Source organism: Felis catus, chromosome B1, assembly GCF_018350175.1.
Source record: "Felis catus isolate Fca126 chromosome B1, F.catus_Fca126_mat1.0, whole genome shotgun sequence".
In the NCBI taxonomy this organism is placed as follows: domain Eukaryota; kingdom Metazoa; phylum Chordata; class Mammalia; order Carnivora; family Felidae; genus Felis; species Felis catus.
Genome location: NC_058371.1, coordinates 163,820,962 through 163,841,724, shown reverse-complemented (window position 1 = coordinate 163,841,724; position 20,763 = coordinate 163,820,962). Strand labels below are relative to the sequence as shown.

General features: G+C 41.5%; 1 protein-coding gene across 2 annotated transcripts in view; it reads left to right on the top strand.

Annotated features, from left to right (window-relative positions):
• The window catches only part of CWH43 (cell wall biogenesis 43 C-terminal homolog), a 58,126-nt gene that overhangs the window by 12,459 nt on the left and 24,904 nt on the right, over window positions 1-20,763 (top strand). For both annotated transcript variants that reach the window (XM_023253127.2, XR_006597107.1), the window contains exons 6-9: window positions 2,384-2,472; window positions 7,577-7,834; window positions 10,399-10,521; window positions 14,739-14,818. In XM_023253127.2, the coding sequence (XP_023108895.2) occupies window positions 2,384-2,472; window positions 7,577-7,834; window positions 10,399-10,521; window positions 14,739-14,818 (550 nt within the window). The remainder of the gene's footprint in view (window positions 1-2,383; window positions 2,473-7,576; window positions 7,835-10,398; window positions 10,522-14,738; window positions 14,819-20,763) is intronic.

Genomic DNA, 20,763 nt, shown 5'->3' with positions numbered 1-20,763 from the left:
GTTAAACATCCGACTCTCGATTTTGGCTCAGGTCATGAGTTTACCGTTGTGAGATGGGGCCCCACATAGGGCTCCTAAGCTCCGCTGAGCGAGGAGCCTGCTTGAGATTCTCTCTCCCTGTCTCTCTCCCTCTGCTCCCCCCCCCCCAACTTGTGCACGCTCTCTTTCTCCCTCCAAAAAAAAAAAAAGTAGAATTCCTCTTTTAGAACACCTGTTAACATCTCATAAAATTAGTGTTTCTCAGAACCCTGCTGGAGAAATGTTGCATTAGGCTTTCATGAGTCATGACCATCGTAGTAGAAATCGCTTTCTAAAATCCATAAGAGATTGCATCCCAGGTAAGTGTTGATGCGGTAAAGAGGTGAGGGATGGGAGAAGGGCGAGGGAGGGGCCCAGAGCGTACCGACGGGACGTTGGGAAGCCGAAGGATCAGTGCTGATGATAGACCCCGAGAGAATGAGGGAGCTAGATAAACTGTGTCTTCCTCATGCTTCCAGTTTCCCATCAGCCCGCCCCAGTGCTCCCAGCCTTGGGACTCTTACCACTAGTGCCTTCCGCCTTCTGATATCCTGCATTATTTATTAATTGTGTTTACTGTCTGTTCCTCCCTCACTGGAATGGGAGCCCTCGAGAGGAAAGGGATGTTTGTTCATGGATGTATCCCAAGCCCCTAGAACACAGCCTGCACATAGTAGGTCCTCGTAAACATTTGTCGTTGAATTGGGGATACAAAAAAATCAACAGTGTCCTCCACGGCCTTTTTTCACATCTGGTCTTCTGTAGACCCAGGGTGATCCTTCACCTTGGAAGTGGGGGTGGGCGGGATAGTAGCCGAGAGCCTCACTCCAGGGCCTGATGACCTTTTTTGGTTTCTGAGTCCTAGCAGAGCTGCCGTGTATGACCTCCGACAGGTTATTTAAGTGCTCTTTCCCCCAGTGTCTGCCTCTGCAAAATGGGGATAAGAAGAGCATTTACCTTAGAGACTTGGGAAGATTGAGAGCCTAATAAGATGCAAAAGTCTTTTTTTTTTTTTTTAACGTTTATTTATTCTTGAGACAGAGAGAGACAGAGCATGAACGGGGGAGGGCTAGAGACAGAGAGGGAGACACAGAATCTGAAACAGGCTTCAGGCTCTGAGCCATCAGCCCAGAGCCTGACACGGGGCTCGAACTCACAGACCGCGAGATCGTGACCCGGGCTGAAGTCGGACGCTCAACCGACTGAGCCACCCAGGCGCCCCAAGATGCAAAAGTCTTAAAACAGTGCATGGGAGGTAGTAAGTGCTGTGTTTTTTAGCTTAGTTTATGTTGTAGCTATTTAATTGAGTGCCACGTGGTAGCTATTATTGCTTCTGGATATTCCCCTAAAGTGGAGTTAAATTTTTTGATTCCTCCTCCTGCAAGTTTTTGCCGAAGTAGCAAAAGAATGAAGCAGTTTGTGGTTGTTTTAAAACTCACACAACTGTCGATTATTTATACAGTTAACAGCAGTCCCAGAAAGGCCCAGACTGTTTTGAGGCAGAGGAAGGAAAAAGAGGCAAACTAAATAGAAACGATTCCCAGTGACTTTTTCTCTTTGTCTTCGGCAGAGTTGTCACATGTCACATGTCACATGGCCAATATGGACTATAATTTAATAGTCTGAGAGTACTCAATCGCTGTGTTTTACATTGACCATGAAAGATTGAAGATATCATTTATTTCAAGTCTGAGTTGCTATTACTTCAGTGTTCTTTTTTCTTGATTTTTAATGTTTATTTGTTTATTTATTTTAAAAATGTTTAATGTTTATTTTTGAGAGACAGAGAGAGACAGAGTGGGAGTGAGGGAGGAGCAGAGAAGAGAGAGGGAGACACAGAATCTGAAGCAGACTCCAGGCCCTGAGCTGTCAGCACAGAGCCCGATGTGGGGCTCAAACTCACAAGCAGTGAGACCATGACCTGAGCCGAAGTTGGATGAGCCACCCAGGTGCCCCAATGTTTTATTTATTTTTGAGAGAGAGAGGGAAAGAGAGAGAGCACGTGCCCACATGCGTGCACACCTGAGCTGGGGAGTGGCAGTAAAAGAGTGGGAGACACAGAATCCAAAGCAGGCTCCAGGCTCTGAGCTGTCAGCACAGAGTCCGGCTGGGGAATCGAACTCCGGAATGGTGAGGTCATGACCTGGGCTGAGGTTGGACACTTAACCGACTGAGCCACCTGGCTACCCCTCAGTGTTCTGACTGGATATAATATTGGTTTTCAATGAGCTCTCATTATCTCACTGGGTTTTTTCACACTCATATTATCTCTTGGATGTACCCAGAGGTAGGAGATGTATTTTCTATTTGGGACAATAAAATATTAATGATGGTAGATGTCCTACAGCACATTATTTTCTTACAGAGGTGCAGTTCTGCTGAGCTTGGCGAGCGGATTGATGCTCTCAGCTTGTTCATGGTTTCCTGGTACCAGTTTACTCTGGTGGGTCACAGGTACGTGGGTTTACCTGTACGTGTCTGTGCCTGGCATTCCACTCAGTTGACAATTTACTTCCTCCTCCTTCATTACCTCTCTCCTCCTATAGCTGCCATACTGCCACCTCATGGTGCTCACATACTCTCCCCCATCTCCCAAACAAGGCATGTGTGTCAGTAGCAGTTTTTTTTAAGTTTATTTATTTATTTTGAGAGGGAGGGAGAGAGAGCGTGCGTGCCTGAGTGGGGGAAGGGCAGGGAGAGAGAATCCCAAGCAGGCTCCGCGCTGTCAGCACAGAGCCCGTCTTAGGGCTCAAACTCAAGAACTGTGAGATCATGACCTGAGCCAAAATCAAGAGTCAGAGGCTTAGCCGACCCAGCCACCCAGGCGCCCCTGTCTCTACTGCAGGTCTGAGGAGATGGAAGTCAGACATTACCGCATTGCCAGACCTCTTGCCCTCTCCAAGATTCCCTGCTTCTCTGGTTTTCAGGAATGCCCTCCTGAGCTTCTCACCTCTCGACTTACCTTTGGGGTCCACGTTTGCTTATTCAAGGCTGGGACCCTCCACTCCCAGTCACACTGGTTAGGATTACAGGATATTGATGGAAGCCATCATATGTTAGGAGCAACTACTTATTTTTATGATTGACTATTTTATTACTATGCCTGAATTACATCACTCCTCTCCCTTCCCCTTAAAAGGCAGAAAATGGTTAGAGTTGGTTTTAGTGTTCAATAAAAAACTCCGCACTCTGTAACAGAGCAGTGAACTTGGTCTCTGTGAAGAGAGATGCCCTCTTACATGTTCATTAACCAGGTGATTCAGAGTGTTGCACTGGATGTCCTGTGTGGGTTTGAGACTGGATTGGTAATAGAAGGTGTGGATCGACTAACGTAATAAGGACATTTCTTTACATCCTAAGTGCTATTACTCTCGGATGGAGACATATGTGTAATTCATTTTTTTAAAACTATATTTTAATGTTTATTTTTGAGAGAGACAGAGACAGAGTGTGAGCAGGGAAGGGGCAGAGAGAGAGGGAGACATAGAATCTGAAGCGGGCTCCAGGCTCTGAGTTATCAGCACAGAGCCTGACGCAAGGCTCGAACCCGCAAACTATGAGATCTTGACCTGAGCCAAAGTGGGACGCTTAACCGACTAAGCCACCCAGGCGCCCTGACATATGTGTAATTTGAATAGATTGGCTCATTTAATGAAGTTAGCCAGGTCCTTGTCGTCCTGGAGCGTCACGAGCAAACTGTTGTAGTCGTGTTGAGCCCTTTTTACTTGCACGTGTGTTTTGTGGTAGGCATTCTCTATGGCGTCTGTGGAAGTTAGTATGAATAGAATTTAAGAGTAACCTTTCTTATCAGAGAGATGCCTCATGAGATTCCTCAAGAAAAGGGTCAGATACTTTTGTAAATGCTGAGTTTGCAATGAGCATATATAGCTTTTTAATCTCTATGCAGTTGGGGAAAGGAACATGAAATACATCGGAGGTTTGTTCAGCCCTGATGTCATGCCTGTTTTCATGGAATATAAGGAAAATGCTTACTGGGTAGGTAATTGGCAGCTTAATTTTAAACATGGAAAACTGGGGGCCCCAGAAACATACATTGTCAGTTAAAAGACAGAAAAGCTGTGAACCTATAGTGTTATACTTATTTCCCGAGATAAGCAGAGTCAAACCTAATGTAGTTTTGCTGTCTCTCTGAAGTGTTAAATAGTAGTTTAAAAGACTTCAGGGCCAAGCAGATTTGAAGCTTCTAATGGGCTTTAAATCTTGGTGGCAATTAAATTACAAAAATCAAAGTTCTATTAAAAGAAAAAACAGATGTGCTAAACGTATTGATAGGACCCCGGTGTACTTTACAGTGTTCCTATAATTTTATTGTATGAAAAATCTGATCTATTGAAAACTAACATGTTAGTTATTATAAATAGTACTGGAATATTCAGTTACTATTAATTTTGCTTGGTGTCGTGGCACCTGGGTGGCCCAGTCAGTTAGGCATCCGACTCTTGATTTCGGCTCAGGTCATGATCTCATGGTTCGTGGCCTTGGGCCCTGCATCAGGCTCTGAGCTGGAAGTGCAGAACCTGCTTGAGATTCTCTCTCTCTTCTTCTCTCTCTCTGCCCCTCCCCTGATTGCTCTCTCTCTCTCTCTCTCTCTCTCTAAAGTAAATAAACTTAAAAAAATAATTCTGCTTGGTGTCTTAGATGTTGTAAAGATTTGGAGGACGTTATTTGGAAGGACTCAGTCTCCAACACAAAACAGTTAAGGTATGGAGGTAAGTGAAGAAGGCAAAGTGACCAACAGTGTGGGTCATATGCCACCACTGGTATAGAGGTTCCTGGTGGCTCAGTCGGTTAAGCGTCCGACTTCAGCTCAGGTCATGATCTTGTGGTCCGTGAGTTCGAGCCCCGCGTCGGGCTCTGGGCTGACAGCTCGGAGCCTGGAGTCTGCTTCCGATTTTGTGTCTCCCTCTCTCTCTGCCCCTCCCCCATTCATGCTCTGTCTCTCCCTGTCTCAAAAATAAATAAACGTTAAAAAAAAAATATATATATATAGCCTATTTAAAAATATAAATTAAAAATAAAAACAGTAATAGTCAAGGGAATTTGAGAAGATGTTTTTTTTCCCTCCAGACAATTCTTTGTAATAGAAACAACAAAGTCATTCTAATGTCTTTCATTTGGAATATCAACTCAGGAATCATTGTTTTTAAAAAATAGCCTTTGTAAGCTGGTAAACAGGAAAAAGTCACTCTCACTAATCATTAGAAAAGTGAAACTCAAAATGTGATACTGTTCTCATCTTTAATTTGGTAAAGATTTTTAGAAAGGAATAATTCTGCAGGGTTCAAAAGGTGAGACTTCTGGCAAGTCTTTTTTTTTTTTTTTTACAGTTTATTTATTTATTATTTACTTGGGGAGGGGGGAGGGAGGAGTAGGGGATGGGCAGAGAGAGAGAAGGAGAGAGAGAAACCCAAGCAGGTTCCATGCTGTTAGCACAAAGCCTGATGCAGGGCTCGAATTCACGAACTGTGAGATCGTGACCTAAGTTGAAACCAGGAGTCAGATGCTCAACTAACTGAGCATCCAGGTGCCCCAGCAAGGTTTCTTAACCTTTCACAAAAGCAGTTGCCCATAATTAATGATTCTTTAAAATGCTTTTACCTCCTAACACAGTACTTATACTTCAAAAAAAAATTTTTTTTAGTGTTTATTTTTGAGAGAGAGAGGACAGAGGATGAATGGGTGGGGGAGGGACAGAGAGAGAGAGAGCGCGCAAGAGAGACAGAATTCGAAGCAGGGTCCAGGCTCTGAGCTGTCAGCACAGAGCCTGATGCAGGGCTCAAACTTGTGAACCGTGAGATCATGACCTGAGGTGAAGTCGGACACTTAACCGACTGAGCCATCCAGGCACCCCAGTACTTGTACTTTTTAGACTCTTTTTAAAGGACAATTTTAGGGAAATGAGTGGAGATGTAGTAAGAGATTATTAACAAAAGAAAGATATTCCTCACAGCATTGGAAGCTTCATAAATGGCCAACAATAATAAAATGGTTGCTTGTATTGTGGATTATCTAGTGGATGGTATATATACATAAAAATGATTTAGAAAAAAACACTAATAATGTGAGAAGATGTTCTCAGTATAATGTTACATAAAAAGAAGAATATAATCTTCAATAAGTGGTATTGTTCCGTTAGTATAAAAATATTTTCATATGTACATAAAACAAGACTTAAGGGAAAATACATAGGAGTACTGGCTGTGATCAGCTCAGTCTTAGACAATTCTTTTTTTTTTTTTTTTTTTAGGCAATTCTTAATTGCTTTTTTACAGTTCTGTATTTTTAAAATTTCTACAGTAACTGGTCATTACATTTATTTATTTCAAAATGAAAAAAAATTTTTGTTATGAAAATAGCCATTATGAAATCTAAGTATTTTAAGGTCTCACTGTGAGGTTAAACTCTGTGGGTTGTAGAGGGCTCTGGAATCTGGTTCTCACGTTGATCTTAGCGATGATCTTGAAGCAGGGGTGGGGAGGATAGGCGGTTACGTGGCACTGCCCTGTCGTGGTACAAGTAGAACTTCCTGATGGATGGGCACCACGGGGCACCAAGAGGCTGGCTGGAACCACTTCCTGTTCCTTACTCCTTTTCTGCAGTTCTCACCCCAGCAGCGAGGAGCCTGCGGGAGACATCCTTGAAGGGTGGGTCACACTTCTAACAAAATTGACTGAATTGTCTATAAAAAGTCATATTCTGTAGAAAGGTGTTACACAGGTGGCTTGAAAGTGGGGTGCCATGTGACCCTGATGTGCTGTTTCAGAACTGATTTCCCAGGAATTGGGACGAACGTTATACTCTCAGGTTTAGCTCAGCAAACTAGCAAACATTTACTAAGTGCCTGCTGTGGACTGGGCAGATGGCATAGACTTCAACACCTACCAGGCTATCGGGTAACGAATGAACTGACTGCAGCATTGCTAAAGCAGCAAGCCCACTAATCCTCCCTCAGTCACATCTTTTGGGGAGGTGAGCTTGGGAAAGCCAACTTACATATTGTAGGACAAGGGGCAGCGTTTAAGTGGATGCAAAGTCCTCACGAAAATTCCTTAACAAAAATGTTCTAGAAGCCGCGCTGATTTTATGTGTTTTCCAATGTCCTGGATCCGGCTGGTTAAATTAAATGGACCCAGTTTTGGTATTACAGAAAATTTCACTTCTTTAGAAGTTTGTTTTGTTTTGTTTTGCTATTAGGGTCTTAACACAAATAAGCTAAAAAGGCCATTTCATTCCCCCTGTCTTTCCGGAAGAAATAGCACTGAGATTTACTAGGTTCACACTCTGCCTCCACCTGTGCAAGTAACTAGCCGCATGACCTTGAGCAAATCACGTTAACCTCGCTAGACCTCAGTTTCTCATCAGTCTGGAAATTGGACCAGGATGCCCTCGAGGTCCCTTCTGGCTCTGAATAGCTAGCTATAAATTGGTCATCCTATGAGCCCGTTATTCCTTTTTTTTTTTTTTTTTTTTTTTAAGAAAATGGGAGAGACTCTTCTGTTTTCCCCGTCTGATTCTTTTCTTTCTCTGTCACAAACAGGAGCAGCTTCAGCTGCGGGCCTTCTTTACCTCCCCACGTGGGCAGCTGCCGTTTCTGGCTGTGTGCTTGCTGTCTTCACAGCGTCCATGTGGCCTCAAGTGCTTGGACATCTTATTGGCTCAGGGTCAGGCCCTGGGAAAGCCATGACCATTGCCATGGTATTTTATCTCCTGGAGATCCTTTTCTGTGCATGGTGCACGGCTTTTAAGTTTGTTCCAGGAGGTGTCTACGCTAGAGAAAGATCTGATTTGCTTTTGGGTGAGTATCTTTGAAAGGTCTGGATTAAAGTAACTGCTTGAGAATACCCGTCAGGCTGACTAGGATTTAGCACTTTACGTGACCTACTTTAAATGGGATAATTGTGTCTTTTTTTAATTATTATTAAAATAGACTCTCTTGATAAAAAATAAAACAACTGGAGGAATGTCTAAATTACTACTTAAAAGATTTTTTTTTTTTAATTTTTTTTTTCAACGTTTATTTATTTTTGGGACAGAGAGAGACAGAGCATGAACGGGGGAGGGGCAGAGAGAGGGAGACACAGAATCGGAAACAGGCTCCAGGCTCCGAGCCATCAGCCCAGAGCCCGACGCGGGGCTCGAACTCCCGGACCGCGAGATCGTGACCTGGCTGAAGTCGGACGCCCAACCGACTGCGCCACCCAGGCGCCCCTTAAAAGATTTCTTAATTCATCAGTGAGTTTCAGTAATACTCATTACTGTAAAGGCCTTTTAGGTAAATTAGTTGTAAAAAAACAAACAAACCCAAGTTTAATCCTTAGTAAAGTATAAAGAGGTACTGTGTAACAGTTGCATTACACGATAGGCTAGGAAAAGTATGATCATGACGCTCATGTTGCTACTTGAGTGCTGCTCATAAACATATAAAGAAATTGGGATTTTTCTGGTTCTCCCAAGTCTTACTGGTGATTTTTATTTACCATATTTTTAACCAATAAAATATATTTTATATATATGAATCTTAGTCTAAATGATAAATTCCCAAATCATAGGATAAATATTTTCCATGCACCCCATTAAAATTTCGTAGACTTAGCTCAGTTGAGTATTTCAAAAATTGCCTTCTGGCAGTGATGAAATTACTGATGTATACAGGCATCCACAAATCAAATGTTGCCTGTCATTTTAGTTTAAGTAAGACATGTCAAATGCTTCCAGGATAAAAATTGTGAAAAATTCAGGAGACAAAACATGTCAGTTAGGGATTCGGTTCTTTTGTGTTCACAAATGCAGTTTTCGCTTTGTTCGTTCGTTCATTCAAAAAAAAATCTTGGGTGCCTGTATGTTTCAGACACAGTGCCATTTGCTGGAGATTTAAGAGACATAGGGTCCTTGACCATCTGGCACTTGTAGTAGGGGAAACACCATACATAAAATTAGACAAATCCTTACAGAATTATGGTTGGGGGTGAGGGCTGCACAGACGTCTAGGCTTCTACCTGTCCATCCCCCTGTGCCCTTGGTATTTTTCCGGTAACTGTACGTTTTCGCATAAACTTTTCTACTCCCTGAGCTAGACATCTAGCAAGACAGGCTGATTTGGAAGATATATTTTTTTTTAATTATGTGAAATATTTTAAAACAGCTGAGAATTTGCTATTTCGGGTAAACACCCATGCACTCATCCAGCTGGAGGCATAAATTGCTGCATTTCCTTTGCAAGAACCTTGGCTTTGCAAACTTTGTGTTTCTTCTGGTTTCTTTCAGGTGTGTGTACTCTGTCCTGCTCTATCTCCTTGTCCAATGCCCTGCTTTTTCCTTACTCCAGCTTGCTTAGGGGTCTGCCATGTGGAGAAAACGAACAACAGTAAGAGCCATTCTAAGCATATGTTTATTTCTTCAGAATGTTACGAAGTCGTGCTTTTTGAGTGCTTGCTGCCCCTGAAACTGCAGAGAGTGCTTTTTTTTTTTTAAAGCTGCATACAACTAAACATTTTTTTAAGTAAGACTGCCATACTGATAGGGCCACAAAAACTAAGGAGAGTTGGTAATGCTCAGTGTAGCTTTTAATACAATTGAAAAGAATCTGTATTGAATCAGAAACTAGCAATAAACATTGTCAAGGTTACTCCAGCTATTTCCTGAAAATTGCATATAATGTTTTTTTGCTAGCCTTCTGCCTAAGCTTAACTTCTGCTTGACATTTTCTAACTTACATACCGTTCAGTCATTCAGTTTCCATTCTCATTGTATACAACTTCAGAAGTATGTAAACTTTACATGTAAGTTACATCATAATGCATCCGAATGGAGCTCGTCTTGATTGGCCTTATTGGCACATGTGGTTGGTTCTAGCGTGCATCCACTGTGAGGACCCACATCCCAAGCCAGAATTATTGTCCCAGACACGGCTGTAGTAAGAGTCCACCTATCTTCCTTTCGAGTTCCTCAACCTGGTGCATTTGAGGTCTTTTCAACGGAGAAAACTCAGTCCCTAGGGCAGTTCAAAAGGCGCCTTTCTCTTGGGCTCCACCCTCCTCTGCAAAATCGACAGCGATACCCATTACCAACCTAACAACGAAGAAACACTCAGGAAATTAAAAGACATTCCTCATCAAGAAAACGCTGGAGTCTTCTCATTTGAAGCAGGGTTCCTAGAACCTCCCGTCCCCCCAATTTCTTATGATCAATTCCAATTATCAAAAACACTGCTGGAGTAGTTGCTTAGGTACTGAGATAAATTAACACAATCACTGAATTTTCTGGGTATGTCCACTGAAATGAAATCTAGGAACCTGAAATTTACCATTGGGAGGATTTTTGGATTAGAATGTAATACATTCTTGCTTTCTCTTTTAACAGGGACAGTGATGCTAATTATTGGACTAAATATGCTATTTAGTCCTAAGAAAAGCCTTGACTTTCTTCAAACAAAAAACAGTCCTAAAGTGCTTTTCAGAAAGAGTGAAAAATATATGAAACTTTGTAAGTTTTGCTTTCTTTTTTTAAATCACTTAATTGTAATAACATTTCAAACATGTATGAAATTAAAGAGTATAGTGCACCTGCATATGCCCCCTTCACCCAGTTTCAAGAATCACTAACATTTTGCCAGTATCCTTAACAGCTGTCTTCCTTACTTGTTGTGGTGAAATACTTTGAAGCAAATCTCTGGTAGCCTCTCATGTCAAGCACAAATACTCTGTTGTTAGTTTTGCTTCACTTCTCATGTAGATAAGATTAGTTAACAGGTAGAATTTCCAAGATGCTTTGTTCTCATTAGAACTATTTTCTATTTCAAACTATTTATTTCATTTCTTGTTCTTTTTTGGAAGCTTAAATATGTTAACATTGGGAATACTGATGAACTGGAAACTCAAACATGAAGTTAGTTTACTATTCAATCTGACTGATTTCAAATGAACTAGATTAAATAGAAATGTTTATTGAAAGGATTGCATTTGCAGGCAGTGTATTAGGATACAGTGCACTACCGAACTACGTAGCATTATGTCGGATGTAAAGACGTGTAAAAACGGGTCTCCACCGTCAGTGACTTGATACTTGTATAAAGAAGACAAAATATTACAGTGTGAAGAGATAGAAAACAAGCTAAATAAAGTTTCAATGTATTTCTGAAAGAAATGCCACAAAGCAGCACCACCATTATGTAAACACCTTCATACTGTTCCATCATAATTTGAAAAGATTGTACTAAACTTTAGGGGATGTTTTCAAAATTTAGAATTTTGTTTTATTGCTCTTATGTTTTAGGTAGGTCTCTTAAACTAAGATCGGCAGGTTTTGTTTGCTTATTTTTAATACTTTTTTTAAATGTTTATTTTTGTGTGAGAGAGAGAGCACAAATGGGGTAGGGCAGAGAGAGGGAGGGACAGAATCTGAATCAGGCTCCAGGCTCTGAATTGTCTGCACAGAGCTCGGTGCAGGGCTCAAACTCAGCACATGACCTGAGCCGAAGTCAGACGCTTATTTAACCAGCTGAGCCATCCAGGCACCCCTTGTTTGTTTATTTTTAATCCTGACAATCTTTGTCTCTATTGTTGCTGTTGTTGTTAGTAGTAGTAGTAGTAAGAGTATTAAGAACCAGAATTCTTTAGTTCATTCATCAAATTGAGGCATTTGGAACAGTTTATTTACAAAGTTATTTAGACAGTTTTGTGTAATTTTTAAAAGTGGACTTTATTTTTTAGAACCGTTTTTGGTTTGAGCAGAAAGTATAGAGGTTCCCCATATACCCTCTGGCCCCACAGACACACAGCCTCCCCCACTACCAGTAACCACCAGTTTATTATTACATTTATTATAACTGAGGAATGTATACTGACACGTCACTGTCACCCGAAGTCCCTAGATTACTTTAGGGCTCACTCTTGGTATTGTATGTTCTGTGGGTTTTGATGAATGTATAATGAAATGTATTCACCATCATAGCATCGTACAGAGTGATTTACCGCGTTAAAATCCTGTGCTCTGCCTGTTCATCGTTCCCTGCCTCTACCAATGGCAACTACTATCTTTGTCTTTAAAAAAAAGAATAGACTTTATTTTTTAGAACAGTTTTAGATTTACAGATATATTGGGCAGGAAGTATAGAGTTCCTTCTCATACACCCCCTCACACCCCCACCTCCACAGTTTCCACCATTATTAACATCTTGCATTAGTGTGGTGTATTTGTTAGGACTGATGAGCCGATACTGAGTCCATAGTTTACATTAGAGTTCACTCTCTGTTGTATGTTCTGTGGGTTTTAACAAAGGTATAATGACATCTAGCCACCATCACAGTATCCTGCAGAATAGGTTCGCTTCCTTAAACCTCCCCTGTGCTGCACCTGTTTATCTTTCCCTCCTTCCTCCAAACCCTGGCAACTACCCATCTTTTTACAGCCTCCATTGTGCCTGTTCTAGACTGTCAGTCTCGTCTTTTAACTTGAAAATGTAATTTATTTTTGTTGTGATTGCTCATGCATTATGATTTATTTCTGTCATCTTACTTTGCTTTTGCTTTGTCTACTTTAAGTAGATTTCCCCCTATTTTTCTTCTTGCTTTCTTTTGCATGGATTGGGTTTTCCTTTTCTCTTTTTCTTATCCTCCGCCTTCCTACTCCTCTTTCTAGTTTGGAAATTATATCTTCACTTTCTGCTCTTTTAGTACTTGGTTGTTACTTTTTTTCTCTGCACATTAAAGATACTACTCTGTTCTCTGGCTTCAGGTTTTGCTATTGGGAAGTCAGCTGTCGGTGTAATCTTTGCTCCTTTGGAAATAATCTTTTTTGCCTGGCAGCGCTTAACGATTTCTCTTTGTTTTGGTGTTGCAGAGTTTCCCTGTGATATGTTGGATGTGGATTTCTGCTCCTGCACTCCCCCTCCCCTTCTTCCCTCCACCTTACTTGTTAGTGTTTGGGCTTTCTGAATCTGAAGAGTCATGTCTTATATCACCTGTGGAAAATTCTCAGTTTTATTTCTGCAAATATTGCTGTTTTTCCATTCTTTCTCTTTTTCCTTTTTGAATCCAGTTGGATTGTGTTGGGTCTTCTTAATTATCTCTCCATGTCCCTTAACCTCTTCCATATTATCTACCTTTGTTTTTAAGCCGTCCCTTGCACTAATTCTCTATTCAGCTTTGTCTGCTGCTACTTATCTTGTCCACTGAGTTTGTAGTTTTATTTCTAGAAGTCTATTTTATTTCTTCACACGTGTTCCTGATCATCCTATTGAATAACCTCTTTTATTTTTCTAAACCTGTTAAGCATGCTTATTTTATATTCTGATTCTATAAGTTTCAACATCTGAAGTATTTGTGGGTTTGATTCTACAGGATTATTTTTTTTCCCTGCTGGTTGGTGTCTGCCGGTGGAGGCTTGTTTTCTTGTGTATTATTTCTTGTACATACTTGTGATTTATTTTTACCTTAAGCTCATGGTCCTTGGAACATTTTCAGGGAAGATTCCTTGAAGCCTGAGTTTCAAGTATGGGTTGTACATGCATGTCGCATATGAAAATTAACCCAGGAATTAGACATTTCTCCTTTGCACAAAATCCTTTCCTAATAGATTTAATAATTTCATAAAATTATTTTTTATTCAAGTGTAATTAACGTACAGTGCTATATTAGTTCTAGGTGTACAATATAATGATTTAGCAATTCTTTTTTTTTTTTTAACATTTATTTATTTTTGAGACAGAGAGAGACAGAGCATGAACGGGGAAGGGGCAGAGAGAGAGGGAGACACAGAACCGGAAGCAGGCTCCAGGCTCTGAGCCATCAGCCCAGAGCCCGACGTGGGTCTCGAACTCACGGACCACGAGATCGTGACCTGAGCTGAAGTCGGATGCTTAACCGACTAAGCCACCCAGGCGCCCCAGCAATTCTTTATATTACACAGTGCTCATCACAAGAGTATGCTTAATCCCTTTCACCTATTTCATCCATCCCCCACCCACCTCTCCTCTGGTAACTATCAGTGTGTTCTCTATAGTTGAGAGTCTGTTTTTTGGTTTGTCTCTTTTTTCTTGATTTGTTCTTGTTAAATTCCACATGTGAGTGAAATCGTATGGTATTTGTCTTTTTCTGACTGACTCATTTCACTTAGCATCAAACCCTCTACATCCATCCATGTTGTTGCAAATGGCAAGATTTCATTTTTTTTTTATGGCTGAGTAATATTCCATGGTGTATATATACCACATCTTCTTTATCCATTCATCTATGCAAGTTGGTACAGCTACTGTGGAAAACGTTATGGAGGTTCTTCAAAAAATTAAAAATAGAATGACCATATATATGGTCCAGTAATTCCTTTTCTGGATATTTACCCAAATAGAATGAAAACATGAATTTGGAAAGATCTATGCACCCCTCTGTTTATTGCAGCATTATTTATTTATTTTTAAATTATTTTTTAAATGTTTATTTATTTTTGAGAGAGACAGAGTGTGAGTGGGGGACGGGCAGAGAGAGAGGGAGACACAGAATCCGAAGAAGGCTCCAGGTTCCGAGCTGTCAGCACAGAGACTGACACGGGGCTCGAATTCAAACCGTGAGATTGTGACCTGAGCGGAAGTCGGACGCTTAGCCAACTGAGCCACTCAGGCGCCCCTGTTGCAGCATTATTTAAAAAATTGTTTATAAAAAGACAAACTTAGTTTCTTTTAAAAAGTATTTCTTCTTTTTGTTTAGTTTTGTGGCTGCTTGTTGGTGCGGGGCTACTGGGATTAGGACTACGGCATAAAACCTATGAGAGGAAATTGGGCAAAGGGGTAAGTAATGAAAAATTTGGATAGAGAATGTTATGTGTTATGTACGTATATGCATACATTTGTACACTTTAACATTGTGTTTGAACTGTAGATCTGGATCTCATGACTTCAGGGCCCTGAACCCCATTTCTTTAACCCTTAGGTCATAGGCTAATAATATAATGGAATTATTTCATGAAGTTGGGTTCTTGGGACAGGATAGACCCATTTATTAAAGGCAAGCTGCTGAAAATTTTGTTGTATGATGTTATCTTTGCCATTCTATCATTTAATATATCTAAACTATGAAGTAAAGGACTACTTTATAGTGGGCTTTTTTTATGGGCAGATATTGCTGAAGGCAACACTATGAGAGCCTTTGATTTAAAAACAATCTTCTAGATAATTCTTGATTTTGAAGATTATGGGTAGTTTGTGTATTGATGAGTCATGGAAGTTTTCCTGTTCTTCCTTTCCCTGCCTGCGGTCGACAGGTTTAAATGTTTTATTGTCCCCTTCTCTTCTAGATAGGTGGGTAGAAGAAAAAGTAAGTTATTGCCGTGTTGTGCTTGCTTTCTGCGCTGATGAAGTGTGATGTGCTTCATAATGCAGTTAGAATTACAGTTTTGGCTAAAACAGAATTTGAGGGTCAGCTCTGAATTTTAGTAATCTGCATCAACCGGGCAAATTTTTCATGAAAATAAAAAGCTATACTGAGCACGGAGAGCATGCTTCTCCTATTTACCTTTGCACGTCCAGCACCTGACAAAGGGCTTGCCACACACTCAGAACTCAGTAATGGTTTCTTAGTAAGTGAATAATTCATTACGCAGTCCCTTTCTTTTGTCCTTTGTTACTTGTTATCATTGCAGCATGTCGGTCAAATGAAGATACCTAATCTTCCTCTTTTCTAAAAATTTTTTATTTCAATGTTTATTTATTTTTGGGACAGAGAGAGAGCATGAACGGGGGAGGGGCAGAGAGAGAGGGAGACACAGAATCGGAAACAGGCTCCAGGCTCCGAGCCTGACGCGGGGCTCGAACTCACGGACCGCGAGATTGTGACCTGGCTGAAGTCGGACGCTTAACCGACTGTGCCACCCAGGCGCCCCATAATCTTCCTCTTTTCAAAAGGAGTCATTTCAGTTAGATTTAATACCTGTTCTTTTCATTCTTTCCTTCCTTCCTTCATTCATCTGATAAATGCATACTGAATGTCTCCTGTGTGCCTGGTTCCCGGGGTACAGACATAAACAATTTGGACAAGACCCCTGCCCTCATGGAGTTTACATTCTAGTAGGGAAGAAAGACGATATTCAGAGGAGGAAATAGACTGTCACTTTAGATCAGGCTGCTTGGAAGCAAAGAGGATTAGGGAGTAGAGAGTAACGGGACTGGGTGGTTAGAGAAGGCTGCTCTGAGGAGGTGATATTTGAGTGGAGACTTGAAAGCTGAGATGAAGCCAGTTAATCACAGAGCTAGGGGTAAAGGATTCAGTCAGAGGGCATGTGTGTAAAGGGCTGAGGGGAAGTGGGTGGGGCATGTTTGAGGCCCACCAAGGTGGCTGGTGCAGCTGAAGCTTGGTGAGTAAGGGGAAGAGTCATAGAAGATGAGGATGGGGAGGCCGGGAAGGGTCACATCATACAGGGCCTTACAGAGCACAGTGAGGTGTCCTGATTTTAGTTTTCTTTCAGTAGAAGTCATAGGGTATTTCAAGCAGGATCATGAAGAAATGTGAGAGCAGGTTGGCTGCTCTGTGAAGAATGGATTGTAGGGTAGAAGCAGGGAGATACGTGACAAGGCATTTTCAGTCATCCAAGAGAGAGACTATGGAGGTTTGGATGGGTGCGGTGGCAGAGCCGTTGGAGACAACTGGGCAGACTTAGAGGATAGACTTGATCCTCGAACAGTGTGGATTTGAACTGCGCTGATCCACTTACATGCAGATCTTTTTTCAATCAGTATACTGGAGGGGCGCCTGGGTGGCTTAGTCGGTTCAGTGTCCGACTTCGGCTCAGGCCATGATCTCACGGCTCGTGGGTTCGAGCCCCGCGTCTGGCTCTGTGCTGACAGCTCGGAGCCTGGAGCCTGCTTTGGGTTCTGTGTCTCCCTCTCTCTCTGCCCCTCCCCCACTCACATTCTGTCTCTGTCTCTCTCAAAAATAAATAAACATAAAAAAAAAAAGTATACTGGAGGTTTGTGACAATTTGCAAATACTTGCAGGCCACCCACACAATGTAGAAATAGTGAAAAAATTAAGAAAAAGGTGTGTTGTGAATGCGGAATATATATGTAGAGACTGGTCTGTTTTGTCATTTACTACCAGAAAGTGTCGGTAGATTTATTATCAAAAGTTACAATGTACCGAAACTTCACACACACACACACACACACACACACACACACACACACACACACACAGACTATACCTGGCTCGGTTGCAGTGGAGAGAAATGTAAACATAAAGATGCAATATTAAATCATAACTGCATCAAATTACCCGTAGTCCATACTGTACTACCGCACCTCCTGCGGCTATCGCGGTGAGCTCAAGCGTCGTATCAGTTTAAAACTCGGTGTGATGCTGATCTCCAGGCGAGCAGTTTGTCCCTAGTAAATTTCATATTACAGTAAAAAGTGATCTCTCGTGGTTCCCAGGTGGTTTTGATTGTAAACAATACTGTAGACCTTGAACATCAACATGGGACTCCTATGAAGTGCCTCTAGTGATGCTAGAAGTGCTCCCAAGAAGCAGAGAAAAGTCATGACTAGAGAGCGTTGAATTGCTTGATATCCTGTAGATTGGGGTCTGCAGCTACATTCACCAGCCGTCTTGAAATAAAAGATCCAGTGTAAAAAGAAAAAGGAGAAAAGAAAAGGAGATTCATGAAGCTGTCGCTGCGGCCACACCAGCAGGCGTGAAAACCTCCCACTTTTTTTGCGAAATACCTTTCTATGTCATACTGAAAATGCAGCTTTTAGGTAGGTGCGGGATTGCTGTAAGAGAGGCATACCTATAGACTCCATTACGACTTGAGAAAAAGCGAGATCATTATGTAACAACTTAGCGCAAAAGGCAGGGGAAGGATCTAAAGCTGGGGAATTTAACTTTAGAAAGGTTTTGGCTTAAAAACTGTCAAGATAACAGGAGAAGCAGCTTCCGCCCACCAAGGGGCAGCAGAGAGTTCCCAGACCCCATTAAGGAAATCATGGAGGAGAAAGGATATTAGCCTGAACAGGTTTTTCTTGCAGAGGAAAGGGCCCTATTGTGGAAAAAAATGCCACAAAAGACACCTGTTTGTATGGAAAAGAAGCGAGCACTAGGATCTAAGGTAGAAGGGATGTGCTAACTCCACTGTTCGTGCCAATGCAGTGGATTTATTATCAGGGCTGTCTTTATCTATAAAGCTGCTAACCCTGAGCCTTGAAGGGGAAAGATAAACACCAGCTACCAGTCTTTTGATTGTATAACATGGAGGCCTGGACAATGAGAACCCTTTTTCTGGATTAGTTCCATTAATGCTTTGTCCCTGAAGTCAGGAAGTACCTTGCCAGCAAGGACTGCCTTTTGTAGTTCTTTTGATATGAGACAATGCCCCTGACCACCCAGGATCCCATGAGTTCAACACCAAAGGCATCAAAGTGCTCTACTTGCCCTCAGGCACAACTTTGCTGATTCCGCCTCTAGATCAGGGAGTTCTCTGGCCCTTTAAGGCTCATTACACACAATATTCTATGAAAGAATTGTCAGTGCTGTGGAGGAGAGCCCTGACAGATAGAACATCATGAAAGTCTGGAAGAATTACATCACTGAAGATGCCGTTGTTTAGAAGAAGTCACGAAAGCCATCAAGCTCGAGACAATAAATCCCTGCTGGAGAAAACTGTGCCCAGATGTTGTGCATGACTTCACAGGATTTATGACAGAGCCAATCAAGGGAATCACGAAAGGGACTGTGGATAATGGCAAAAAAAAGTGGAGGCTGAAGCGTTTCAAGATCCGGATCTTAGAGAACTTCAAGAGGTAACAGACACCACACCAGAGGAATGAACAGATGACCCACTGGAGATGAGTGCTTCCAAACCAGAGCCAGATGATGAGGAAGATGTAGAGGACGCAGTGCCAGAAGACAAACTGACATTAGACAGTCTAGCAGAAGGGGTCCAGTGAGTCAAGACTGCTTTTGACTTCTTTCGCGACACGGACCCTTCTACGATAAGGGCACCGAACCTAAAGCAAATGGTGGAAGAAGGACTGGTACCGCGTAGAAACATTTTTAGAGACATGAAAACGCAAAAGAAGTCAGACAGAAATTACAGTGCATTTCCAGAAAGGTATACCAAGTGTGCCTGCTTCTCCTGCCTCCCCTTCCTCTTCCTCCACCTCTTCTCTGGCACCCCTGAGACAACAAGACCACCCGCCCGCCCCTTCCTCTTCCTCCTCAGTCTACTCAACATGAACACAATGAGGATGAAGACCTTGATGATGATCCACTTGCACTTTATGAATTGTAAGTAATCATCACGCTGTACACCTAATAAACCTGTCTGTTGTGTGTGTGTGTCTTTGTGAAAATCTACCACCTGTACAGCAAGAACTGTTTAGACATTTGGTGTCCCTGTCATCAAAGTATTCACCATGCAGAACACTCTGTGCAAGACTCCCATGGAGGTGGACAGCCTATCCTTACATAGGCATAAGGTGAGTGTATGTAATGTAAAATTAATCACGTCTTAGTTTTCCCACTGTTTTATAACTCTGCTTTCAAAGAATTATATCAGCATACAGTATGCCTCTCTCTTATAATTGGAGAAACTGTGTATCAGCCTATCATTACAGACAAGTGGTTAAAAAAAATGGAACAGTGTTTCCAAAATTGCATTATAACGATGACTATAATACTGTATGCCATAAAAATTTTTTAATGATTCATTCATTAATTGTATAGGCTAGGCTAGCATGAAGCTGTCATCTCGATTATACTAGGTTACCATAAAGCAAACATATTGCTGCTTCTTCATTATCAATGCATGAATTGTTATAGCTGGAAGTAAATATGAATTTCTTTTTCACATCATCTTTCTTTTTTTTTATTTAAAAAAATTTTTTTAATGTTTATGTCTGAGACAGAGAGAGAGCATGAATGGGGAAGGGACAGAGAGAGAGGGAGACCCAGAATCGGAAGCAGGCTCCAGGCTCTGAGCTGTCAGCACAGAGCCCGACACGGGGCTCGAACTCACAGACTGTGAGATCGTGACCTGAGCCAAAGTCGGTTGCTCAACCAACTGAGCCACCCAGGCGCCCCTCACCTCATCTTTTCATTTTTCATGTCTGCTGTTAGTAATATGTATAATACCTATAGTGTTTTGTATCATATAAGACCATGTTGATATAGACACTGACACAAGATTCATCTTGTAAACAGATGATACAAACTTACAGCATCGATAACTACGGCACACTACTGTAAATATGTCTTGTCTTCCCTATGATTTTCTAAATAACATTTTCTTTTCTCTAGGTTATATTTATTATAAGAATACCTTACATAATACATGTATACAATGTATAAAATGTATGTCAGTCGACTGTTGTGTTATTGGTAAGGCTTCCAGTCAGCCGTAGGCTATTAGTAGTTAAGGTTTTGGGGAGTCAAAAGTTATACATGGATTTTCAATTGTGCAGGGAGACAGCCCCTAACTCTCGTGTTGTTCCAGAGTCAAAGGTATTCTGAAAGAGTTGACAGGATTTCCTGATGGATTAGATGTTGCTCGATAAAGAGAAGGAAGAAATCAAGAATGACTTTGATGTCTTTGGCTTGAGCAACTGGATGGAGGGTGGTGGCGTTTACTGACATGGGAAGAATGAGAGAATAATAGGTTTTGGAGTGGTGAAATCCAGAGTTAATTATAGTTACATAGTTACATGAAAAGGGATAGTGTAATGAATATAATCATGCCTCTTGA